General features: G+C 53.8%; 1 protein-coding gene across 2 annotated transcripts; it reads left to right on the top strand.

The window, feature by feature from the left end:
• Positions 1–24,472, top strand: INAVA (innate immunity activator). 2 transcript variants are annotated; one of them, XM_007989002.3, is made up of 10 exons: positions 1–720; positions 7,299–7,447; positions 8,427–8,551; positions 9,054–9,170; positions 9,887–10,109; positions 16,724–16,777; positions 17,611–17,821; positions 18,102–18,275; positions 20,194–20,878; positions 22,279–24,472. In XM_007989002.3, exons 1-10 carry the CDS (start codon positions 440–442, stop codon positions 22,369–22,371), a joined length of 2,112 nt encoding a protein of 703 aa, XP_007987193.2. In that variant the 5' UTR covers positions 1–439; the 3' UTR covers positions 22,372–24,472. The 2 variants fall into 2 exon arrangements, with proteins under 2 accessions (XP_007987193.2, XP_007987194.2); XM_007989003.3 differs by having other exon boundaries at positions 651–720; positions 7,384–7,447.
• The last annotated feature ends 1,230 nt before the right edge of the window (positions 24,473–25,702 follow it).

Below are 25,702 nucleotides of genomic sequence, written 5' to 3'. Positions count from 1 at the left end.
CCCTTCAGAGCCAGCCCGAGTTCAGCCAGCGGCCCCGCCGGGAGGAGTGGGAGTGGGCCGGGGCCGGGGCCGGGGAGGAGCGGCCATCCCCGCGCGACCCACACACCCAGGCTCCGCCGCCCGCAGCGCGGCACAGCGAGGGGGAGGGCGCCTGTGGGGAGGACAGGGTCGGAGGAGCGCCCTTCCGCAGGCTCCTTTCATTCTTCCACTCGGGGGTCTCCAGGAATGAAAACTGGCCCCAGCCAGGCCAGAGCGCGCGAATGAAAGGCGGCACTGGGACCAAGAGAGAAGCCTCGTCCCGCCTGGGCTGCGGAAACTGGCGGCGCCGGGGGTGTCCCGCCGCACGGGCGTCCGAAAGCGGGGCAAAGGGGACAGCCTCGCCCCTCGAGCGGCTGCTCCCGCAGCTCGCGCGCCCCTGCGGGTACCTAGTCACTCCCGCATGCGGCCCCGTCCCGACTCTTGGATTGGACTCTCCAGTCCCTTCTTGCGTCTTCCCCTCTTTCCTCTGGGCCTTGGTATGCCCCAGGGGACAGATGTCTTGGGATCTTTAACATTTGGGATGCTGCAAATGCCGAAGTTAAATGAAATACCTCCGGGGAGGGCAGGCCGCGGGGAGGCTCGCGGGGAGGGAAGATGGCCTGGACAAACAGGTCCTGAAGCTGCGAGGCTGGAGCGGAGGGCGCAGGGGCAGGCGGGCGGCGCCAGAGCTCCATGGGACAGGTAAGCGGGAAAACTTCGGGGCACCCAGCGCGGGTGAACTGGGGCGGGGGATCGGGCCCCTGAACCCATGGTCTTCAGCCTTAGCGGAGGGAGGGTGCCTACAGGGAATGGGGTTATTTTATCAAGGGGGCAGGAATTCTGAGTTCCTACCAAAAGTGCACACTCCCAGCCCCTCAACCTTTCTCCGTCGACCTTCTTCGTGCCTGTGGATCTTCCTGGCCAGGTTCCGGGAAGCCAGAAAGCAGCCAAACAAAAGGAGCAAAGTCTCGGGCCAGCCTGGATGTGGAGGGCGCGGTGGGGGAGGGGAGCAGGGTGGACAGGACAAAGGGGCTTTTTAGAGAAAGCCTAGAGGTCTCATTTCAGGGCGCATTCCAGGCTGGCTTGGAGTTCCCCTGTCCCAGCCCACTCCACCTTTGCTTAGTGGAGGCGAACACCTTTCCTAGTGAGCAGGGAGCAGATGCAAGCAAGAAAACAGTGAAGGAACCATCTCCCACCCCTCTTGCCTGGAGGGTCCCGGGCTATTTCACTTCTTCCTTTTTTCACTGTTGGCTCTAGCGCTGGCCATTGATTCCTTAATTCATGAAGTAAGATTTTTAGCAGTGCCTGAGACTACTTTGCTGGGGGCTGTTGGGGATGTGAAGATGGTAGGATCAGGCCCTTGCTTTAAAGAACTTCCAATCTGGTGTTATCAGAAGACGCTAGAAGAAGGAACTTTAAAAAAAAAAAATGGAGACTGGATGGCTACAGCGCTGGGGAAGAGTTTTCTGATTCGGGACTTTTCCTTAGGAAATGAAAACACTAAAGAGGTCCAGTTTCCCTTCCGTGGGGAAGGGCTCTTGTCTGCAAAGATCAGATTCCAACTACTATAATGTTTTGCAAGGAAATACCACTTCCTCACCAACTGGTGGTCTGGATGGCACTCTAGGGTTTGGGGCTGGGGCATCCATCAGTCCCCTGACTCCCCAGCCTGGCTGGAGTGGGGAGCTGTTTCGGATTCCCAGCTGGCCTTTGGAGTGCCCACCTCCCCCATTGGTATTTTGAATTGAATGATATGGCTATCAGAGAGCTCCAAGGATGGCTCCCTGGGATTCTTGGCAGGAGGTTTGGTTTGCCAGCTCCCTTCCAAACCTCAGATTCTGCAGGGTTGGGAAATACTGAGTGTGAATTTGGGGGAGCAAGGCGTTTTTGAAAATTACAAAGGATCAATGCAAACAGATTGAGCATCTGTACTAACCTCCCCTGAAGTCAGAGATGGTGGATTACCTGAGGGCAGGGATTCTTAACTGGGTTCATCGGCATTAGGTATCTGTAGATAGAATTCAGAGGGTTTGTAAACTAGGTGAGGAAAAAAAAGATATTGTTTTTCACCAATCTTTAACAGATTTTAACATCACCTTTAGTTGTGAAGACAACAAATCACGGTAGCATTGGCAGTACCTGTGACTTTGCCATTAATAGATTTCACAGTTTCATATCGCATTGCAGTCACAGCTGTCTTGAAATATTGTTTACACTCAGCCCTTGTATGAAATTACCCACTGCTAGACCCTGCTTAATGTTAATAAAGAAGCATATATATTGCTATGTTTTTTTATTTTTAGAACTTTATTTCATACAATTGACTTTTTTAGTGATCTTCTTAATTTTATTTTATGCATTAAGAAATGTGAACTGTGAGCCAATTCTAGAAACTTCCACCAACCCCCACCTGGAGCTGGGGGTGGGCAAGGTGGAGGAAGGGCCGCTTATGCCCAGAGTTAACCCCTCTCTGTTTGACTTTGTAAGAAAGTGCCAAGCCTCTATGGGGAGGGACTGTGTGTCATGGAGGACTGGGGAAGGGCAGGACTGCAGGCTCTTTGGGAGACCCAGAGAACAAGCTCCCCATGGGGTGGGGGGAGGAGGAACTGTCCCCTGTTAGGGCCCCTCAGCCTCAGCCTGGGCAGAAAATGAGGTGGTCAGCCTGGAGCACTCTGGGGCTAGCATTGTTTGGAAAGAGGGTGTGTACAGGAATGTGAAGGTGTGCTGGGTGTGTGTACCGGAGTAGTGGGGGATGCTGGCGGACTCCAGTCCCATAAGTTCCGCTCCACAGGAGATGCCTGGTGAAAGCAAACTTCCTCTGTCTTCTCTGCACTTGGGGGTGGGGAGTGGGGAATGGGGGACAGGGCTCTTTAGGGTCTGGGGGAGGGGAGGCAATCCAGACAAATACTGAGGCACTGGAATCTGGGTGGGGGGAATGGTGGGAAGATCAGAGAGTGGGGGGAAAGGGAGGTGGTAAGATGAAGACTTGAGGGGTGCAGCCTGCTAGGGACAGGCAACAGTCAGCCTTAGTTCTGCTTCCCTCTGTGAAATAGGCTAGATTCCAGTTTCCCATTTGCTTGGGGGTCGGGAGGTCTCTCCTCAAGGGAGACCTTGAGGCTTATTTTTCTGTAGGAAATAAGTTCCATTTTGGTCTCAGGTTCCTTGCATTTGGGGAGTGGGCTTAGGGTCTAGGGTCACAGTGGACCTCCTGTGGAATAGGGAACAGGACTTGGGCTCAGGTCAGTGCCTGTCAGTGCCCCATGAACATGCATTGCTGGGGGATGGATGTAATAATAAACAGAGAAGTGATGGCCTTGATACCCCTGGGGGAAAATGTCTGGGATAAAAAGAACAGCCTGATCTCCCTCTCTAGGATTCTAGAACTTCTACATATTGGAATTCCAGCTGCCTTGCCTGAGGTTTTAAAATCCTTACCCGGTAGAGATAAAACCCAGGCCTTGAGCTCCATTTCGGTATATGGGGAAGAGCAATGACCCATCCCTGTCAGTTTGTAAATGTCCTACTTGTTTTCTCAGTGGACAGTGAACGTCTCACCCTGCTTCTGGGGGGCTTAACAGGCCTCGATTTCTGGAAAGAGAAACTGAGGTCAAAGGAAGGCAGAGAGAGCCAGGGTCAGGACAGGAGGGCACGCAGGTACCTCACAGCTCGGAACGTTGTACTAGGGTCTCTTGAGGCCATGAAGACACGACCCTTGTTGTTGCCTTCTTCGGGGATTCCTCCATGGGAGCCCCTTTTTCCCTGCTACCCTCCTGCCCCCCGGAAGTGCAGAGGCCCAGGAGCTGCCTGCCGGCACCAGTTGCACGGGATTAGTTCAGGGAAGGACTTGCTCACCTGCTCCTCCCCTCTGACTCAAGTCATAACAAGTAACCTGGTTCCCCTGGCCCGGCAGCCTGGGAGGGACGGCAAGGCAGGCAGGTGAGCCGAGACGGATGGCCAGCAGCCCCGTCTGCTGGAGAGAGAGCACAGGCCTGTGGCTTGGGAGACCCTGAGGCGACATGCAAGGGCCCTGCGCCCCCTGACTGGAAGCAGGGGCTGTTTCTCAAACTCCTGGACAAAAGCCCAGAAGCAGGTGAGGGCGGGGTAGGTGGAATGGGTCTTTGGGACTGAGAGCAGGCTGGCCTGGGAGTGCAGGAGCCCAAGCAGTGGCCATCAGCCCTCCAACCCCCACCCCCGCCAGCCTATGTCTGGGGTGTAGGGATGACAGAGGGGTGTTGGTGGGCTTGGACAGGAGCCTGTTCCTGTGGTTGCCCAGGCCTTAGTTTCCACCAGAGGGAGGGCAAGCAGAGGTGAGCTGGGACAGGCCGGCCCAAGACCTGGCTTTGGGGGACACACTTGGGATAGAGGAGGATCCCCCATGGCCCAGCCTGAGGGAAGGTGCTCTGGAGTTTCCCTCCCTCCCTCCCTCTGGGCCCCTTCTGGTCTCCTCTGCCTTTTTCTGGGGACATTGTTCAGCCGGATGGCTGCTTTTTAGGGCCCAGTACTGGGGCTTGAAGAGGCCCAGGAGGGATCCCTGTGTTGGGGAGAGGGTGGGATGTTACCTGAACTGCCTTTAACTAAAAGCAATGCCTTAGACACTTAAGACTCATAGCCTCCTGGGTGGGGGTGGTGCCCTCGCTCTCACCTGCGGACTCTGGGGCAGGTTCCCTACAGCTGTGGAGGGCGGCCTCGGCAGAGGCAGATGTGGGTGTCTGCTACATGGCTGTGCAGTTTCCTTCTTGGCCTGACATTGACCAAGAGGTCGAGATTCAGACCGGGGACCTGGAAAGGCCTTAGACGCTCTGCAGTCTTTATTGTGCACAGGAGGAAAGGAAGCCCAGGGAGGCCTGGTGACTTTCCCAAGGTAGCGCAGACCCAGCAGAACCAAGCCTTGATTCCACAACCGGGCTATGGGCTTCTGATGCTGTTCTCTTTGCTCTACTTGGGGCGGCAAGTCATCCCAGAGAGCACCCAGCATCAGCCTGGGGCCACCGGGAAGATCAGTGCCTCCCCTTTGACGCTGGCAGTGAGAGGCTGGGCTGAGCTGCGAGAAGGGGCAGCTGGCGGAGACAGGAGGCGTGCTAAGGTACGTCTCTGTCCCTGTAAGTCCCCACTCCTCTGCAACAGTCTCAGAGCCCCTGAGAAGCAGGGCCTGAGTTGGCCCAACTTTCCAAGGCAACTACTTAGTGGTTAATAATTAATTAGCAAGCGTGACTAATTAATGGCTTCCCCTCCCACATTACTTCCTCCTCTGTCCAAAGCAGACACACTCAGCGTGCTAGCTGAGACCACCCTGCTTCCTAGCTCTGGCTGCATCCTGCCCTTGGCTTCTGGGGAAGGTGGGAGGATGGCTAGGGTGAGTGGGAAGGGGTGGGGGTGAGCTGCCTGCTCCTCTGTCCTGTTCTTATCTCTACGAGGGATAGAGTTTAGGACAGATGGACAGTGCAGAGCTAATAGTCATCCTAAGTACCCTGCTGGGTGGGGTCCCAGAATATATGGCCAGTCTTTCAGAACTTTGGCCTGTTTGCAAAGGCCTCCCATAAACTTAAAAAAAATAATTCTCTCATGCATTCTCTAGACTTCCTTGAATAATTGAAATTCCAAAGTGCAAGGTACATGCTGCTTTTAGGGCTTTGTGTTTGAGTGTTGCTGCCTGTGGCTGCTGTGTTGTTTATGTAGGTCTATAAAAGTTCTTGATCGTCCTGCTCTTATCATCTTGATGGGTGGAGACGTATCACCGGGGACCTGGCTGACAGCAGTCCCTTCTCCCTGTTGGCCTCGCTTTGTTACCAGCTTTCCGGCCGACTTTTCTGTCCTGTTGGCTGCCTGCGGAGGGGTGGAGCTCACCTCCCCCACCCTGCGGCCCCGCGCTCTGAGGAGGCAGGATAGGCTCCAGACAGAAACTCGGAAGGACTTTTGGACTCTTGCTCAATGGGCTGACTCAGTGAGGAGGTGACTGGGCTCTCTTTCCAGACCGGACCGCCTGCACGGGCTCCGCCTATCCCTCCCACCCCTGCTGCAGCCAGCAGCTGCCAGGCCCTGTCCAGCTGGGACCCCAACCAAGGGTGTGGGTTGGTGAGGAGGGAGAGGGGGCGGGCACAGGTGTTATCTGGGTGACTGCTCCCTAGCTGAGCCGACACAATGGGATGGCACCTGTACTACCCAAGTGTTCTCCACCCCGAAGCAGGCAGAGGAGCAGGTGATCTCCTTTCTGTCCTTGCGCAGCTTCTGCTCTAGCCGCTGCTCGCCCCCCACGTGTCAACTCTTGACAACCCTGACAGACACAGCCCTGGGTTGTGGGAGTAGGGGATCCAGATTCTCCTTCAAGGGTCTCCTAGGAGCAATTGATGGCTTGAAAGTTGTTTGAGGGCTTTGGGACAGCTCTGTGGCATACAGTGGCTGCACATGTCTGCAGATGTGAAATTCAGAGTCCAGGGCGCCAATTCAGAGAGCAGGCGTCCTGGGCTTTGGAGGCCCCAGACCAGGGCCTTGGCCATGTGCCTGCCCACTTCTTGAAGCGCCCTCAGCCATGGGGCAGTAGGACATGCCTCACACCTCCTGGGTTCCTGGGTTGAGGATAGCTGTGTCCCATAAAGACGTCTTCCCCTTCCTCCTTTCTTATTTTTTGGAGACAGGGTCTCTGTTGTCCAGGCTGGAGTGCAATGGCGCGAACACGGCTCGCTGCAGCCTTGACTTCTCCAGGCTCAGGCAATCTTCCTGCCTCAGTCTCCTGAGTAGCTAGGCCTACAGGTGCACACCACCATGCCCAGCTAATTTTCATTTTTGGAGAGATGGGGTCTAAGTTGTCCAGGCTGGTCTTGAACTCCTGGCCTCAAGCAATCCTTCTGCTTTGGTCTCCAGAAATGCTGGGATTACAGGTGTGAGCCACCATGCGGGGCCCCCTTCCTCCTTTCTTTGTCATCCCATTCCATTTCTTTGTCCCCTTCCTTTTTATCCTGCCTCTGCTCTTTTCCTTCTTGCCCTTTCTCCCCAGTCGAGTGGCTCTTGTGGCTACCACAGTTGTCAACCTCCTTAGGCCTAAAGGACTTTGGCCCAGAGGGGAGCTAGGCTGGGCCCCTGAGTGTCCACTGAGAACAGGGTTTGCTGGTGAGGCCCACAGCCCCTTCTCTCAGGCAGCACCCCCAGTGCCAGAATCTCCCACCCTAGATGGTTCCTGAAGCACAGCCTTCCCACTCCCCTGCTCTTAAGCATCTATTAAGCTTTTTGTAACCAAGATGGTTCATATCTAGCTTTTTTGTTATTGTTCTCTTTTCTCTTTAAAGCTGGGGAAACTCCAGGCTACCTACACATCCTGGCCCAGGCTGGTCACGGTATCCCCCCTCCCTGCTCTGTGCCTTCTCCTTCCAGAAATCCACCATGGAGAGTAAGGATGAGGTCAGTGACACCGACAGTGGCATCATCCTGCAGTCTGGTGAGTGTTCAGGGAAATCCCCCTCCCCTGGTCCCTGGCCCTGACTCCTGAGTCCTGAGTCCCCAGGCGCTAGGGCTGGCCCAGCTGAGACTCCCAAGGGCTGAGAGGAAGGGGAGGGAGAGGCCTCTGCCAGGAGGAGGGGGAGGTTCTGGAAGGGCTGGAGCCTCAGGGACATGTGGAGTTTTCCTCCCTGGAGAAAACTGGCTTGGAGTTTTGGTTCTATCTGGAAGAGGGATTTGCAGTGTTCAGCTTTAGCCCCAGTTGAGAAGCTGAAAAATCTCAGCCAGGCACAGTGGCTCATGCCTGTAATCCCAGCACTTTGGGGGGCCAAGGTGGGTGGATCACAAGGTCAGGAGATCGAGACCATCCTGGCTACCATATAGTCCCAGCTACTTGGGAGGCTGAGGCAGGAGAATCGCTTGAACCCGGGAGGCGGAGGTTGCAGTGAGCCGAGATCACAGCATTGCACTCCAGCCTGGGCGACAGGGCAAGACTCCATCTCAAAAAAATATATATCATCTGGCCAATGTGAAGGTCTTGCCTCTCTGTTTGGCCAGACCTGTGGGCCTAGTCTGGCCTAGTTTTGACAGAGGACAAGAAATAAGAGACTTTTGTGTGTGTGCAAGAGAGAGGGGTAGTGGGGAGAGGGAAAGACAGAAAGAGAGGAAGAAGAAGGAAAAGAGGAAGGAGAAGGGAGGAGGAGTGGGGGGAGGACTGCATGGGCAGAACTCCCTCCCTTGCACTGCCCCTACTGTAGGTCACCTGGTAGGACGACCCTCCCTTCTGAGCTGTAACATTTGTGCAGCCAAGAGACGTGGTGTTTTGCGGCTGTGACACAGGCCACAGCAGGCAGCCTGCAATTTGTGGGCAGGCATGAGATGTGTGTGTGTGCATGTGTGCTCCCCTAGGGGTGGTCAACAAGTAACGGAGGAGGCTTCCACCTTCAGCCTCCCTGAGCATGTGGCCCCCACCCTTGCAGGCCCTGACAGCCCAGTCTCCCCAATGAAGGAGCTGGCCCACGCAGTGCACAAGCAGCAGAGGGCCCTGGAGGCGAGGCTGGAGGCCTGCCTGGAGGAGCTGAGGAGACTCTGCCTGCGGGAGGCGGTGAGGCCCCAGCCAGCACACACAAGCATGGCGTTCATCTGAGGGGCTGTGGAGCCATGTTTGGGGATGCGGGAGCTGGGGAGAGGGAGCCCCATTCTTGAGGCAATTCTGGACATCAGGCTGGGGGCTGGGGCCCAGAGTCCCCATGACACAGTGTTTGACCTTGCGCTGGATGGAGAAGAGTCAGACCCAGGCGGGGGCCCAGGCACAGAGAACAAAGCTCATCAGGGGCTGCAGAGGGACTGCGTAGACATAAGTGCATATGAGTGCTGTAACCTGGGTCGGTGTAGCTCTGGAGGAAGTGATCAGAAGGAGGTCTGAAGGGAAAGGGGAGGGGTGCAGAGTGGTCTGAAGACGGGCGAGACAGCGTGGAGGATGGGATGTGGGGAGGAGGGTGGAAGGTGGTCCCAACAGGGCCTCTGTGGAAGGCAGGTACTTGCATTGCAGGGGCCAGTGGCCAAGGCTGGGCAGTGGGCCTGGCTTGACTCTGCTTCCTCCCTAGGAGCTGACGGGCACCTTGCCAGCGGAGTATCCCCTCAAACCAGGGGAAAAGGCCCCCAAGGTTCGCCGCAGGATCGGAGCAGCTTACAAACTGGATGACTGGGCCTTGCACAGAGAGGTGAGGAACCTCAGGAAGCTGCCAGTACCCCTCGACCCCCAAAGCTGATCACTGAGATGCCACACCTCAGCCCAGTACCCTGGCAGGTTCCCTTCCACCCCTTCACACCCAATGAGGGTGCTTGGCTGCATGTTGGCAAGGGGCACCATGAATATGTAGCCCAAATGGCCGTGGAGAAGGGGCGCCACCATGGAACCGCAAGCTGGGAGCTCAAGGGAGGACACTGGGTTTGGCCCCAGTGGGCAGAAGATCAGTTAAGAGCGCCAGCCACTAACCCAGCGGGCAATAGCCTGCTCAGACAGGTTACTCTGGCCCCTACGGCTGTCCTCCTTTCTCAGGAGGAGGTGGGGGCAGTCAGGCCCTGGGTGCCCTTTCCCCATGGCATCAATGGCAGCAGTTTCCCACGGACCAGCCTGCCCCACCCTTTGGGGTCAGTAGGGAAAGTGTCCCACTTGGGTTCCCACCCTGCCCGGTTCAGCAGGCAGATTGGTGGGTGGGTGCCCATGCCAGCTTTTCAGGCTGACAAGTTTGCTTTTCAGCTCCTCCCACCCCTCCACCCTCTGCTCCACGTCCGTCCATTGGTGCTGCTGTCTGCCTCTCTTCTGTCTTCAGGGCTTAGGACTGGGACCTAGAGCACTGTGTCAGGGCCGCTGTCTACCCTCTGGGCCCGCAATCTCCCTGCCTCTCTCTAGCCTCACTCCTGCCCCCTCTCTCAGGACCCCCTAAGCAGCCTGGAGCGCCAGCTGGCCCTGCAGCTGCAGATCACAGAGGCAGCCCGTCGGCTGTGCCTGGAGGAGAATCTCAGCAGGCAGGCTCGGCGGCAGCGGAAGCACTCCATGCTGCAGGAGGAGAAGAAGTTGCAGGAGCTCCAGCGCTGCCTGGTCGAGCGGAGGCGCAACAGTGAACCACCTCCGGCTGCTGCTCTCCCCCTGGGCCGAGGTGAGCCAGCAGCCCCGAGGGCCCTTGGGCCATGCTCCTTAAACGAGCTTTTGAGGGATGGTGGGTGCACAGCCCCGTGCCACTGCCTTTGCGTTCAGCTCCAGCTGGGTAAAGCTGATTCTTGGGTTCAGCTCCACCCCATCCTGATTCTCTGCAATTCCAGCAAGTCTTCCGTATCCTGTGAGGTCCTCTCCTCCGTCTACTTGGAAAACACCCTACTGTCTCCTTCCGTACCCTCCTCAAAATGCACTCCCTTCAAGAGACTTCCTACACAGAGATACTTCTCAGCTGACCCTGAGCTGAATCCAAGTTGCATTCAACTGGGTAGCCCAGGCCGGTCCTGCTGCCCTCCAGGCCCACAGGGTGATGGCTTCTCTGGGTCAGGGTAGTGTGAGGCTCACGTGAGCCCGAGGCTCTGAGTTGATGTGTAGTCCCCTGGCCTGAGTTAGGCAGCAAAGGGATTGACCATTGCTTTGTGTTACTGATCGCTGAATTGTTTCAGGGGTCCACAGCTACTTAGAAGATGTTCAGGTTGAAATCCAGCAGCACTGATGCCATGCCCCACAGCCCCTTAAGTATCTACAGCCACCCTGGTCAAGGGTGGGATCCTTCCTTGTCTGTTCTCTGCCCTCCTTGTGTCTGTAGTTCAATCCCTGAGCTCCTTGGCCCAGAGACTGGTGGCTGTGGGGGCACCTAGTGAGTTGTTGATGCCCAGGGCCTGCCACATCACATCAGTGTGTCCAGCCCAGGTTAGCTTCCAACAGCTGGTTTTGAGCCCTTAAGTGTGACTGTTTTCCTTTGTCCTGACCCAGGACCAGCCTATCAGGTCAGGACTTGCAGCTCTCCATTCCAAGCCCCACCGCCGTGGGCCCATGACTCAGCTCTGCCCCCCAGTCTCACACATGGGGCCCAGACCTCCCTGGCTGCCTCAGAGGGAACCAGGAGGGAATGAGGCAGTGGCCCTGCAATAGAATTGGATTCAGAGGTCTCGGCCTTCACTCACATTCTCAGGCTCCCATCCCTGCCTGTCGTGTTGGCTTTTTGCCAAGAGTACTCCTCAGCCTGGGAGCAGTCATGGGGAAGCTGGAAGGCCCTTGCTCATCCCTGTGCTGTGGCCCATGCCTCAGGCAGGGGGTTACCTCAGCACAGGTCTCAGAAGTCCCTGCTCCCATCCATGGCCTCTAATTTAGGGTAGAAAGTGCGTGACCAGACACCACCCAGGTCACCTCCCGCAGCCAAGAGTAGGTGATAAAGAGGAGGTGCCTCCATGTGACAGTTAACCCAGTAAAGTCAGAAGACAGTGGGGCTGACCCAGGGAAAATGGCCAGACCTCCGTCTGGTTCTAGTGGTTCTGGCTTGGCCGCAGAACAACACTCCCAGTCTCTGAGGCTCTAATGAAAGACAAATTCTACATCATTACTCCACTCTCAGCAGGGATCCCAGCAGCCTTGAAAGGTAGCTGCTGATTTGGGCATGGAAGCCCCTAAGGGCCAGCTTGCTCTGTGCTTGCAGGCAGAGGTCAGAGTGGTGAAACATGCCAGTTGGTTGCAGGGCCTCCTGCTCCCCGCTCCAACCTCACACTGCTCAGCAGCCTCCCCTACCCACCGGTGCTGCCATTGCTGGGAGCTTCTGCCCGTGATGGGTGGCAAGGGAGTGTCACCCTGATGCTGCCATTGTGACCCATAATGCTTCTTGTTGGGAGTCAGGAGCAGGCCAGGACTGGCCTGGGGCTCTGTGGAAGGCAGGAGGATGAGATTCTGAAAACTTGGAGCACTCAGTCCAGGTGAAGACAGAGCTGTGGAGAGGAGACAGCTGGTGTAGCTGCTGACTTTCCCGCATCAGGAATCAAGACCCCACTCGCCAACTTCAGGCCCTGGGATCTAAAGTCCTGTCGTGAGAGCACAGAATGGATCAGTTCTAGACGAGTAATTTCTGTTTTGTGGCTCCTCTGCCCATCCGCCCTTCTAGAAAGGAGGACGTAAAGCAGAATTATTAGTAGCTGAGGTGTTTTGAATTAAAAAAGGAAGGCCGGGCACGGTGGCTCATGCCTGCAATCCCACTTTTGGAGGCCGAGGTGGGCAGATCATGGGGTTAGGAGTTCAAGACCAGCCTGGCCAACATAGTAAAACCCCATCTCTACTAAAAATACAAAAATTAGCCAGGCATGGTGGCGCATGTCTGTAGTTACTCAGGAGGCTGAGCCAGGAGAATCGCTTGAACTTGGGAGGTAGAGATTGCAGTGAGCCGAGATCGTGCCACTGCACTCCAGCCTGGTGACAGAGTGAGACTTCGTCTCAAAAAAAAAAAAAAAGAAGGCCAGGTACAATGGCTCACACCTGTAATCCCAGCACTTTGGGAGGCCGAGGTGGGTGGATCACTTGAGGTCGGGAGTTCGAGACCAGTCTGGCCAACATGGAGAAACCCCATCTCTACTAATAATACAAAATTAGCCAGGCATGGTGGCGCATGCCTGTAATCCCAGCTACTCGGGAGGCTGAGGCCGGAGAATGACTTGAACCCAGGAGGCGGAGGTTGCGGTGAGCTGAGATTGCACCATTGCACTCCAGCCTGGGCGACAAGAGCGAAACTCTGTCTCAAAAAAAAAAAAAAAAGGGGGGGGTGTGAAAAAAGCAAACAAACCAAAAACCCAAACAAAAAACCACCCTGCCCCTTTGGGCTCCATATAAGGGTAATTCAGTTTGGGAAAGTAACCGTGCTAAGTGAGAGTCATCAGCCATACTCTGCAGTGGCAGGGAGCAGTCAGGTGTTGAGCTCATTTACTAGGGTGAAGCCCATGAGGGCCACCTGGCACCCACCTGTGCAGTGTAATAGGTGCTCTGGATGCATTTGTTGATCAACAACACCAGCCATTAGCAATACCCTCATAGCATTTCTTTTTTTTTTTTCTTTTTTTTTGAGACGTAGTCTCGCTCTGTCACCCAGGCTGGAGTGCGGTGGAGCCATCTCAGCTCACTGCAAGCTCTACCTCCTGGGTTCAAGAGATTCTCCTGCCTCAGCCTCCTGAGAAGCTGGGACTGCAGATGTGCGCCACCACTACGCCCAGCTAATTTTTGTATTTTTAGTAGAGATGGGGTTTCGCCAAATTGTCCAAGCTAGTCTCGACCTCCTGACCTCAAGGGATTCTCCCGCCTCGGCCTCCCAAGTGGTGGGATTACAGGTGTGAGCCACTGCACCTGGCTTCTCATAGCATTTCTGAGATGATGGAAGTGTTCCGTATCTGTGCTGTCCAATACAGTAGCCATTCGCTGCATGTGGCTATGGAGCATTTGAACTCTGCCTAGTGTGACTGAGGAACTGACTTTATTTAGTTTTAATGAAAATAGCCACATGCGGCTAGTGGCAACTGTGTTGGACAGCACAGCCTTGGAGGAGGCTCAGCATTTGTGAGTATGATCTCCACTGTTACCCCTCCGCCTGCGGTGTCCTGTGATGCTGCTGCGGGGCAGAGGTTGGGACGGTGGGTGAGATAGTGAGCAGCTCTCAGAAACCCGAATCTTTTTTTAAAATCGTTTTAGAGATAGGGTCTTGTTCTGTTGTTCAGGCTGGAGTGCAGTGGTGTGATCATACTTCACTGCAGCCTTGAACTCCTGGGCTCAAGTGATCCTCATTCTTCAGCCTCTAGGAGCTGGGACTACAGTCATGTGCCACCACACCCAGCAAATTAAAACAAAACAAAAACTATTTTAGAGATGGGATCTTGCTTCATTGCCCAGGCTGGTCTCAAACTCCTGGTCTTAAGCAATCCTCTTGCCTCAGCCTCTGGAGTAGCTGGGATTACAAGTGTGCCTGGCCCAATAAAAACCTTTATTCCTAAGGTTTTTATAAAAGATCAAAGGCAAGAGACCAGAATTCAGTAAGAGGGTGTCTCTTTAATTGAACCCTAAAGCAAAGGCTACTTGTGAGCCAAGCAAAGCATGGGCTGGCTGTCTACTCAGGAGTCAGGCCCAGCTTCTGGCACCGTGTGTCCTGCAAATCTAACACCTGCTCTGGATAAAGATTTTTTTCATTAAATTGTGGAGCAGGCTGGGCATGGTGGCTCAAGCCTGTAATCTCAGCACTTTGGGAGGCCAAGCAGGAGGATCTCTTGAGCCCAAGAGTGTGAGACCTGCCTGGACCATATAGGGAGACCCTGTCTCTACAAATAATTAAAATTTAAAAATTGGATAGGCATGATTGTGGACACGTGTAGTCCCAGCTACTCAGGAGTCTGAGGTGGGAGACTGATTGAGCTCAGGAGGTCAGCGTTGCAATGAGCTGTGATTGGGCCACTGCATTCCAGCCTAGGCAACATCGTAACACCCCATCTTTAAAGAAAAAAAAAAGTTGTGGAACAAAGGTTAACAAACTTTTCCACAAAGAACCAGATAGCACATATTTTAGGCTTTGTGGGCTGTTTGGTCTTTATCACAATTGTTCAACTCTGCTACTTCAGTGCTAAAACAGCCAGACATTACATAAACAAATTCATAGCAGTGTTCCAACAAACCTTTATTTATAAAAGCAGCCATTGAACTGGATTTGGCCCCTGGGCCATAGTTTGCTAACCCCTGTTGTAAGGGATTTCAAGATGGTTGGAACTTTTTACTTTTCTTTAAACTTCCTGTGTAATGCTCATACATTTGAGATGCAAGCTCATAGGGGAGAGCCCATAAAGGGTTGTGGTTAAGAGCAGACTCCAGTCAGACTGTCTGGGTGTGAATTCTGACTCAACCAGCTTTGTTGAATGTACAACCTAAACCACGTTACTCAACTCCTCTGAGACGTGGTTTCCTCAACTGTCACTTGCAGATGATAACATCTACCTTACGTGGTTGTTATGAGAATTACCTGAATTAATATATATAAAGTGCTGTATTTAGAAATGTATTGGCACAGTAGAAACATTAGCAATTATTACTTTTTCCTCATCTTCATTCTCAAACACAGTTGCAAAAGTTTCGTTAGTTCCATCCAGGTCACTTTAGGCTTATTCTTAAGATCTGAAGACTTGACCAGGTGTGGTAGCTCACGCCTGTAATCCCAGCACTTTGGGAGGTTGAGGCGGGTGGATCACCTGAGGTCAGGAGTTCAAGACCAGCCTGGCCAACCTGGTAAAACCCTGTCTCTACTAAAAATACAAAAATTAGCCAGCCATAGTGGTGGGTGCCTATAATCCCAGCTACTCAGGAGGCTGAGGCAGGAGAATCACCTGATCCTGGGAGGCAGAGGTTGCAGTGAGTCAAGATCACGCCACTGCACTCCAGCCTAGGTGACAGAATAAGACTCCATCTCAACCAAAAAAAAAAAAAAAAAAAAAAAATCTGAAGGCTTAAGTTTGTTCAAGGGCAATAGCAAAAATGAGTTCCCTCTGATTTCCTAGGTAACAAGTGCTGCTATACCATGCAGAAAAGTCACACTACATTATCTTCAGGTGACTTGCCAGATCACCAACTGAAGAATCTTCCACGGGGCCAGCTGGCCAGACCTTATCTTAAATTCAAATTCCTATCTTGCGTTGCTCTTGTTGTTGATAACGCAGCAGGTCTCACATTGGGATCTTTGAATTGTATTTGTGATGTGAGATGATTATACACAAATTATAGTGAAATTCCCTTTTTTAAATTTGAGACAGGGTCTCACTCTGTTTCCCAGACTGGAGTGTGGTGGTGTGATCATGGCTCACTGCAGCTTCAACCTCCCAGCCTCAAGTGATCTTCCCATCTCACCTTCCTGAGTAGCTGGGACTACAGGCACTCACCATCATGCCTAGCTAATTCTCATATTTCTCGTAGAGACCAGATTTCACCATCTTGCCCAGGCAGGTCTTGAACTCCTGGGCTTAAGCCATCCACTGCCTTGGCCGCCTAAAGTACTGGGATTACAGGCATGAACCACCACGCCTGGCCATGAAATTCTTTTTATCCCAGGGGCTTCTAAAATGACTCTTTGTCTTTCCTTTCCACTGCCAAGAAGCCTTGCCAGAGGACACCTTTTTTCTTTTTTTTGACAGGTGGGGAAACTGAGGTCTAGAGCATTGAAATCGTTTATTCAAAGTTGCAGAGCTAATATCAGAGTCAGGATTAAAATCACATTTCTTGTCTCCTAGCGTCTGCCTTCTATTTTTTTCTACTTCCGTGTAATAAGTTTACAGCCAGGCCAGGTGCAGTGGCTCATGCCTATAATCCCAGCACTTTGGGAGGCCAAGGCAGGATGATCACTTGAGCCTAGGAGTTCAAGACCAGCCTGGGCAAGATAGCAATACCTCTTCTCTACAAAAAATAAAATAATTTAGCTGGATGTGCTGGCATGCCCCTGTGTTCTCAGCTACTTGTGAGGCTGAGGTAGGAGGATCTCTTGAGCCTGAGAGGTCAAGGCTGCAGTGAGCCATGATCACACTACTGTACTCCAGCCTGGTCAACAGGGTAAGACCCTGTCTCAGAAAAAAAAAAAAAAATTCACTCCCAATGTGTATTTAGCATACAGTGGATATTTCCTCATAACGGATGCTGTCCTGGGGGAGTGATCAGGCCTGAGCTGCTCAGCACTGCTGGTTACTCATATCTGTTTGTTCATTTCTTCACTTCCTTCTCTTCTCTCCCCTTTGTCTTTCCCAGAGCTCAGTGCCTCTGATGACAGCTCCCTGTCAGATGGGCTCCTCCTGGAGGAAGGTGAGAAGGATGTTTGGGGGCCTATTGTCAAGGCTGGACTCCTATTGCAAGACCATGGGGTTGGGTAGTTTTCTGGTATGGAATTTAAGTGGCAGTGAAGGCTAGGGTGCCAGGCTTAGGATTTCCGCTTGGACCTCATGTCGATTTCCATGTGCCCTTGCACATGCTCAGTTGAAGATAGGGAATGTGCTGATCTCCCATTCTGGAAGCTCATTATTTTTACAGGGAAAGGAAAGGTGAACTCCAGGAGAAATGATCAACCCCAGATGTCCCTCCTTCACCCTGGGATTTGATTTCAAGATGCACCAGTCAGAGCCAAAGAGCAATCTGCCCACAATCATTGCCAGTTTTGAAAGGAAGGGAGCACTGGGGGAGGAAACACAAGTCTATAGATTAAGAACCCTGTGTACAAACCATGAGGATGCCAGGGTCAAGGTGGATCGAGAAGCTGTTACCGTCCTGCCCAGGGGAGTGCCCAAGCCAATAAGGAAATAGGCCATATGGGCATGGCAGGAACAAGAAAAATAGGTAAACAAAAGATAACTGCAGACATGGTACCAGGAACAAAGGTTAGAAAGTGGAGCACTGTAAGCCCAAAAGAGTCAACCCAGGAGTCTTCTTGAAGGAGGAAAACATAAAATAGTGCTGTGTGGGAAGGAGTAAGTCCCAAAGAAGAAAACATGTTTGAGCATCTAGGGCTGGAGCCATGGCCTGGAGCAGCCGCACAAGCCAGCATGGGAGGGAGAGGGAGGCATGGGCTATGGTTTGTGGAGGTTCTTGTTGGGCCGGTTCCCCCAGCCTCTGGCCTTACCAGGTTACTTTTACTCCTGCAGAGGAATCCCAAGTGCCAAAACCTCCTCCAGAGTCCCCAGCCCCACCTTCTCGGCCTCTCCCACCCCAAACCCTTGAGGGTCTGCAGCCAACAGAACCTGAGCCTGGGGGCCCGGAACGGGCTCCAGTCCAGAACAGCCCCTGGAAGGAGACCAGCCTGGACCACCCCTATGAGAAGCCCAGGAAATCTTCTGAGCCCTGGAGCGAATCCAGGTCAGGATCGGGGAGGGAAGGGAGAAGGGGAGGGCTGGGAGTTGGTGGGAGCTGTGCTGGGGATGGCCCTAGGCTGGGTGGATGGAAGAGTGGAAAGGTGGAGGAGAGAGCTCCTGCAGCAGTGGGATGGAAGCATGAGCCTTGGTAGTTCCCCAAGGGTGCTGGCAGTTTGCACCACTAACTTTGGGAGCCCCTTCCACTGCATCCCCATTCTTCTGCACCTCTTGAGCTCCTGAATGGAGGCATTTCTGCCACTGACCTGTCTCTAATCCTTTTGCAGCAGCCCAGCCACCACGCCACAGGATGGGCCCAGTGCCTCTAGCCTGTGGCTTCTGGAGCCTGCCTCCTACCACATGGTTCCCATCCGTGGTGTTCCTGGCCAGTGGCAGGGCCGCACCAGTGCCCCAGCCACCCCCGAGATGCAGGGGAGGAGGGGCCAGTCGCAGTCTCTGAGGTAAGAGACAGCTTCCCCAGAGAGATGGGGGACCCACTCAGAGCTTATCGTTGGAGGGTGGGAGCTCCCAGGACACAGGTGGGACAACCCTGGGTGACACATGGCTAGTGCCTTGGCTTCTCTTAGGATCTCTTCTTGGGGCGTCTCTTGACAGAGACTACACTGCCACTCGCAAACCCAAAGGCCATCCATGAAGCAAGTTGTTTTCTTCCAAAGACTCTAGTTTTGTCTTTTTGCATAACTTGATTCAAATTTTCTACCCTTGCCATGTTTCCTCGTGCTAGTAATTATTGGTCACTGACAATAGGCAATTCACTTTTTCAGTTGACGCACAGTTGATTCTCATTATTTGTGGTAGTTATGTTCTATAAAGAAAAATTGACGCAAATCCTGAATTAGCAAATACTGTATTTCCCCTGGGGAAATATAGGGTTAGGTTCCTGTGAGCCTTTGGTCACATTTTGCATCAACTGATTAATATATAACCTTGTGTTATGTGAGTTTCTGCTTAAGGACACCTTACTTAATATGGGTTGTTGATCCATTAACTCATGGCCAACGGCACTCTAACTCATACCCGGATGAACCTTACCTAGCACACATATTTTCTCCATAAGGCACACCATAGCCTTTTCCCAGTATGCCTTAGGGAGGAACAGTAGATAGCACTTCAGCACTGTATCTGGGGCCATTTTAAACAGCAGAATCACCAATCAAAGCAAAAACACACACACTACATAAATATGCCACAAAAAGGACACTGTGTGCTTACAGCATGAGAACTGAAACATGAAGGCAGAACATGGCCTCGTTTAACCTCAACTGAAACTTAGAGACTCAAATTTGTCACTCTTCTGCAGTGTCCAAGAATGACCATGAAAGCACTGTGCATATTGCTTTGGGGATTAAAAATAAAGTTTAGCAACTAGGAAAATTACAAATACTGAATCTGCAAATAATGAGAATTGATTGTATGTTACTTTCTAAGTCATCTGCTACTTGGTAATAGTTTAAATGGTTAAGTGTTGACAGGCAGTATTGGCCATACCATGGGGGGACTGGGGCACCATGAAAGCATTGCTGAATTCTCCGTCAGCTTAAATTTGCTGGTCAGGCAGCACTGAACTGGGGGCAGCTTGGGACAACTGCTCTCAAGTAAAGCAATGGATTTTATTTAGTTTTTAATTTTTTTTTTTTTGAGGCGGAGTCTTGCTCCTTCATCCAGGCTGGAGTACAGTGGCGCAATCTTGGCTCACTGCAACCTCCGCCTCTCGGGTTCAAGTGATTCTCCTGCCTCAACCTCCTGAGTAGCTAGGATTACAGGCATCTGCCACACAGCAATAGATTTTATATTTTACATGCTACCAGGGCCATTTTACAAACCATGCCTTTGTGCAAATTAGGAAAAGGGGGACAGAGCCCCATACCTGGGTGCATTAGCAGAGTGAAGCGAAGGCTGGATTTCAGCCCCTGCCGGTCCTGGGCTGCATGTAACTGCTCTGGGTACCACATGACAGCTTTTACGCGTTCAAGTCAGGTACCTGGCAGTGCCTACCGAACAGATGCTGTGGATGATCTGCCACTGGACACGGTGTACCTCAGCTGAAAGTACTTAATGTAGTACTTTTAAAAGAGTACTTAATGTGCTACTTGATGTAGCACACTTTACATGAATCACAAGCTTGTGAATGCAGCAGGTACACATTTGCACACAGTGAGGGAATGCGTTGCACCCACACAGCCCAGCAGAGGGTTTGTTGGTTTGCTTTGGGAGGTTTGACCTAAGACCCTTGCAGGAGGGCCATGCTTGGGTCTTGAGGTAGAGCAGGACTCACCTGTTTTAACCCCACCTCCTATCCCAACCCCAGCGTAGAGTTTCTGACCCCCACACTCAGAATGCCTCTCTTTCCCTCTTCAGGGTGGATTCCTTCCGGGCGGGTCCTGAGGGCCGAGGTCGCAGCGCCTTTCCCCGCCGCCGCCCCACTCACTACACGGTGACAGTGCCAGAGTCCTGCTTTCCCGCGACCAAGCCCCCGCTGCCCCACGCCTCCTGCCACTCCTGCTCAGAAGACAGTGGCTCTGACATCTCCAGCATCTCCCACCCCACCTCACCGGGCAGCAGCAGCCCCGACATCTCCTTTCTGCAGCCTCTCTCCCCTCCCAAGACCCATCGTCACCGCGGGGCCTGGGGCCCAGCCGGCAGCAGAGAGCTGGTCGCCCACCACCCCAAGCTACTGCTGCCACCTGGCTATTTCCCGGCGGGGCGGTACGTAGTGGTGGCTGAGAGCCCCCTGCCGCCTGGCGAGTGGGAGCTGTGCCGCGGAGCCCCGGGCCCCACCTACGAGGAGGAGGGCACTCCCCTGCGCTACCAGCGGCTGGTGCCCTCCCGCAGCCGCATTGTGCGGACGCCCTCCCTGAAGGACAGCCCGGCAGGCCGGGGGCTCAGTAAGGCCGCAGTGTCCGAGGAGCTCAAGTGGTGGCACGAGCGTGCACGCCTCCGGAGCACCCGCCCCCACTCACTGGACCGCCAAGGAGCTTTCCGAGTCAGGAGCCTGCCCCTCGGGAGAGAGGGCTTCGGGCGAGCCCTGGGACCCCGGGCACAGGTACGGCTCCTCTGGAGGGACCCCGGGGCCAGGCAGGAGGGCTGTCTTGCTGGGGAGGGGCTACAATTCTAGCACGTCCAAGGGTAGAGAGGCATCAAAGCAGCAACCTAGTGGCCGGGTAATCAAACCCCAGCTAGGAAGAACAGGCCAAAAAAACATTTCCTCTTGGCTTTGGAAGGCACTCTTGGCTTCCCTGGGGCACCTCCTAATTTTGCCTGCCATGTCTAGCTCAAAAGCGTATACACTGGTGGAGATGATCCCTGAAGACAGCTGAGACTTTTTCCCTCCCTCAATGATGATCCACAAAGCAGATAAGCCTCTTCATAATCAAAGGTCCAGTCCAAATCAGCCCCTCAAACTTCCATTTGAAGGTCTAGGACAAAGGGAGAGTAGGAAGTGTGTTGCAGAAGCCAGAACCTGTGATTTTTCTGGGCATCAGCATCCTCCCTGACACTCCTCCTCCCCATCAAGCTGAGAAGAAGGGTGGCATCAGAGTTAAGAGCACCGACCCTCAAGCTAGACAACCAGGTTCAAATCCCGGTTCTGCCACTTACGAGCTGTATGACTGGGCAAATGACTTAACCCCTTTGGACCTAGTGTCTCCTCCCCTGTGAAATGGTAGTAGTAGAGTACCTGTCTCATAGGGCTGCCAAGAGGCTGAATGATTACAGCAATGCATGGTAAGCACTAGATATGTGATATTATCATCTGGGACCTCAGAGGCCAGGGAGCAGGCTGGAGGGTAGTATATAGGATAGAGCACCCTGATACTGGGTAGGGTGGCAGCCTTGGTTTTCTTGGCCCCTATTTCTTCATTCTGGAAGTGGGGAGCCACACACAGGAATCCTTTCTTTATTCTTTCTCCCTGGTACGGAGGGCTCTGCAGGGGATGTGCTCCAGAAGTTACCAACAAGCTGCTTCTTTGAGACCCCAGGTTCCCAGCAGGCCCATCTGCGTGTCCCTCCCCCACCCACGGTTCTTTGGACTGCAGCTGGCATCCTGGGCCTGGCAGCACCCTGGCCCCAGTCCCAGGCCGCGCCCTCCAGCTGACGTGCTTTTCCCTTCCTGCGCGCTTGGGCCTGTCCTTGGCTGGATAGACCCAGCCCATCCCAACCTGCCAGACAGGGAGGGTGATGAGAAGTGAGCCCAGGAAAAGTGGGGGAGGAGGAGGTCAGGGCGCCTGTCACACCCCAAAGGAACCTGGAGGAAAATGTGTAAAGGGGGTCCCTGAAGGACAGAGAGCCTCCTGGGAGGAAAGGGCTGAGTGCCAGGGCCTGCTGCTGCTGCTGCTTCTGCTGGTCAGTGTCCCTAAGGGATAAGGATGGTGTAACTGCGCCTGCAGTCCCCGCTTTTCGGTCTGGTTCATTTACCCACCTCTCCTTTCTTCCTGACCCTGGCAGGTGCCCACAGTGTGTGTGCTGCGGAGATCGCCTGACGGGGCCCCTGTGCAAGTCTTTGTACCTGAGAAAGGAGAGATCATCAGCCAAGTGTAACTCTGCGCCCCATGCTGGGAAAGACTGTTTCATAGAGGGGTCTCGACCCCCCACCCCTGAGTGCCTCTTTCAGCTCCCCCATCCCCATCGCAGGCCGATGACCTGGAGCTGAGACCTTTTATGTTTTTTTTGTACACGACTTTTTTCAGAAGCCTTGACCTAAGGATTTATATATGTGGATTGTCCTCAAGACCCCTGTGATATGATTATGCTTTATCCCCCAGAGTTTAGCCTACTGGACTTAAGGCCTTGCCTGTCTGACTGACAGCCTCTATCTCCTTATGCAAGACAAGTGGCAGGGGATGAGTGAAGCAGAGTGGGCCACCTTGGGAGTTCTCCAATGCTCTGTGCTCTGGTTCTAAGAACTTCCCTGGGGAACTGCCCCGGCCCTCCTGTCCCACTATTGCTGGAGGCTGGACATGGTACATACATGGTACATGAGAGTCATGCACATGACTCTTCCCCATTTCCCAGGTCTCTGAGTACCCCAGCCTGGGATGGGGGAGAATCCTTTCCCCTTTTCTAATGTGCTCTGTGATGCACACACCAAGTGGTAGGTCAAAGGTCAGTATATCCTGGTGGTGTATTGTCTTGCTAGACTTTCCTATTTTCCTGACCCCATAAATCCTCTTTAGGGACCCAGTCACTATACCCTGTCTATGCCCTGTGGGCTCCTAGACCTCTGAGCTTTGAGTCAGTGGCATCATGGTTTGTAGCCTTAGGGAGTCCGGCGGCGAACTGGTCCATGCTGGTGCTTAGTGGGCACCTTTTGACAGCCACCTCTGGGCATCTCAAGGGCTTGCAGTCCCATTGCTCCTTCTAACATTTTGTTTGTTTGTTTTTGAGATGAAGTCTCACTCTGTCACCCAGGCTGAAATGCAGTGGCAAGATTTCAGCTCACTGCAACCCCTGTCTCCTGGGTTCAAGCGAGTCTCCTGCCTCAGCCTTCCGAGTAGCTGGGATTACAGGCAAGTGCCACCATGCCTGGCTAATTTTTGTATTTTTAGTAGAGATGGGGTTTCATCATGTTGGTCAGGCTGGTCTCAAACTCCTGATCTCAAGTGATCTGCCCACCTTGGCCTCTCAAAGTGCTGAGATTACGGGCATGAGCCATCGCACCCGGCCCTTCTAACATTTTTTCATCGTAGTCCCAAAAACCAATACTTTACAAGTGGTTTTGGAAAGGCACCACTTTTGTGGCATGTTCTGGTTGGGGGAGGGAGTCACAGTTCCTACTGCCCCCACCAGCTATGCTTCTGCTCTGAGAAGGTGCTTATTTATACCAACATGGACATACTTACTCCCAAGGACTGATGAGATGCTGAATTTTCTTTGAGGGCATTCATTATTTGTCCCAGTTGCAGTGGCTGGGTGGAAGCTGCATGTGCTAAGACCACCCAGCCATCCCTGGGTTCTCATCCTAGGGCCTTCTTTGCTTCCAGGTCAGGGGACCTGCTTCAATGAGAAAGCAACTGAGTTGAGGCTAGGAGAGGTAGGGAGAGCTAAGTTCTGGCTTTACCTGTGCAGAACTCTGCTCCTACGTTACCTGGACTGGAACAGACTGTGAGTATAGCAGAAGGTTCAGCCTCTGGTGTCTGACCTAAAAGAGGCACAGTTCTTCCTACTGGAAAGAAAACGGTGTAGCTGATTGCACAAGGGTGCCAAGGGAAGACCCAGAATGGCCCATCAAAGGAACCTGTGGGAGGACGCAGGAGGCTGAAGGGATGCACCTGGCATTTCTCTCACTGTGCTCTTACTGCATCAGCAACCCCCAACTTTTGGGCCTACTCTGCCCCTCATGTGTGAATACCCTGCTTGGATGCTGTGCTTTTCTGGTTTGTCTCTAAGCCCCTTTCCCCAGGGTATGTTGGTTTCCCTGGTCTCTCAGTGTCCTAACTGGAGCCCAGAGCGCCTTGATCTGAACCAGGAGATGGCTGAGCACTGGCCTTCCACACCTAAGCGTCCTTTACATTAACTTATTGGTCCTGTATAACACCTGGTGCCATTGCCAAGTGGCTGTGTCCTCAGCTACAGAGCTGGAATTGTGTGGGGTTTAGTGCTAAATACTTCAATAAAGTCTGTTTTTTGTGATTGGCTGAGCTGGGGATGAGGGATTATTATTATTATTATTATTATTATTATTATTATTATTATTTTGGGGGGTGTGTGTGTGTGTGCGCCAGGTTTCCTGAGCAGAGGCTGAACCTGGCCCCTTGGGCTGCCCACCAAGGTGACTGAGTTGCCCGGCCCCTCCAGCTGGGCTGGCCAGGTCCCTGGGGAGCTGGTGTGATGGGTTGCCTGGTAGAGGGAGGCTCTCAGATTCTCTGCTTCCGGGGCAGGGTGGAAGCCAGCACAACCCCTGTCAAAGCTCCTTACGGCCTCCTCTTCAGCTTGAGGAGCTGGCCTCTGGGAGTCACTTCCCCAAGAAGGACAGGGGAGTGGCCAGGCAGAGGGTAGAGATGGGTGGCTCAGCGCCTCCAAGCCATTCCTGGAGCTTTGACTGCCCGGAGCCCAGGCTCATGAGAAACAGCCCCTTCCCCATACCTGGAAGACTGGGGACCCTCCTTGGGGTGGTGAGAAGGCGGGGCTCTCAGACCCCCGCCCGCTGCATGCGGTTTTACTGCGGCCTGGTGGGGAGCGCCACCTTGGACACTTCCGTGCCTGCCCTGCAGGGGTCGCTCCAGGGCCCCGGCGCACAGCGCCCCCTGGAGAGGCTGTGCCCGGACCTGAGGCGCCGGCCTGCGGCGCCGGCGTGTCAGGTAAAGGGTTCCCCCTTTCCGCCTGTTCCCTCCACAGCCAAGGAAGGGGCGGGGCAGGGCCGCGGCCCTCGCTGCAGAAGGGGAGCCTCCAGCCCTGCCTGGATGCAGCCCTCGGGGCCGCGGGGATCTGTGGGCCTCAGGGGTCTGGGGCACTCCATTCTTGGGGAAGGTATGGGAGGGGAGATGGCTCCAGGGTCTCTGGAGAAGTTGTAGGGTATCCTGATCTCAGATCTGAGCGCCTCGACTTATTATTTGTGGGGAATGGGGCGCTGGATTCTGTATTTTAGATGATGGTGAGTTAGGCCCAGGGAAAACTGAGGGTGAGCAAGTTCCCAGGGGATGGCCTGTCCGAGCGGCAGCTCCCAAAAACAGGACAGACAGAGAGCAGCTAAGAGGAGGGATACAAAAGAGACGCACACAGGGGCAGAGCAAGGCCCTTTAAGGCAGTGAGCGATGGGACGCGCCCGTTTGGGGACCCGAAGTGCAGGGCCGTGAGAGAAGCAGGTTGCGCAGCAGTTTCTTCCTGGTCCAGGAGCAGGCTTCCCTGGGCCATGTCTGGGAGGGGCAGACAT

The sequence above is a fragment of the Chlorocebus sabaeus genome, chromosome 25, assembly GCF_047675955.1.
Source record: "Chlorocebus sabaeus isolate Y175 chromosome 25, mChlSab1.0.hap1, whole genome shotgun sequence".
Classification (NCBI taxonomy): domain Eukaryota; kingdom Metazoa; phylum Chordata; class Mammalia; order Primates; family Cercopithecidae; genus Chlorocebus; species Chlorocebus sabaeus.
The sequence above is the reverse complement of the archived record's forward strand: the minus strand, read 5'-3'. Positions and strand labels throughout refer to the sequence as shown.

Coding starts and splice junctions, on each gene's coding strand:
- INAVA (XM_007989002.3), top strand. CDS start 440: ATGCGGCCCCGTCCCGACTCTTGGATTGGACTCTCCAGTCCCTTCTTG. Junction 10,110..16,723: donor TGCTCTCCCCCTGGGCCGAG/GTGAGCCAGCAG, acceptor TGTCTTTCCCAG/AGCTCAGTGCCTCTGATGAC. Junction 20,879..22,278: donor CCCTGGGACCCCGGGCACAG/GTACGGCTCCTC, acceptor TGACCCTGGCAG/GTGCCCACAGTGTGTGTGCT.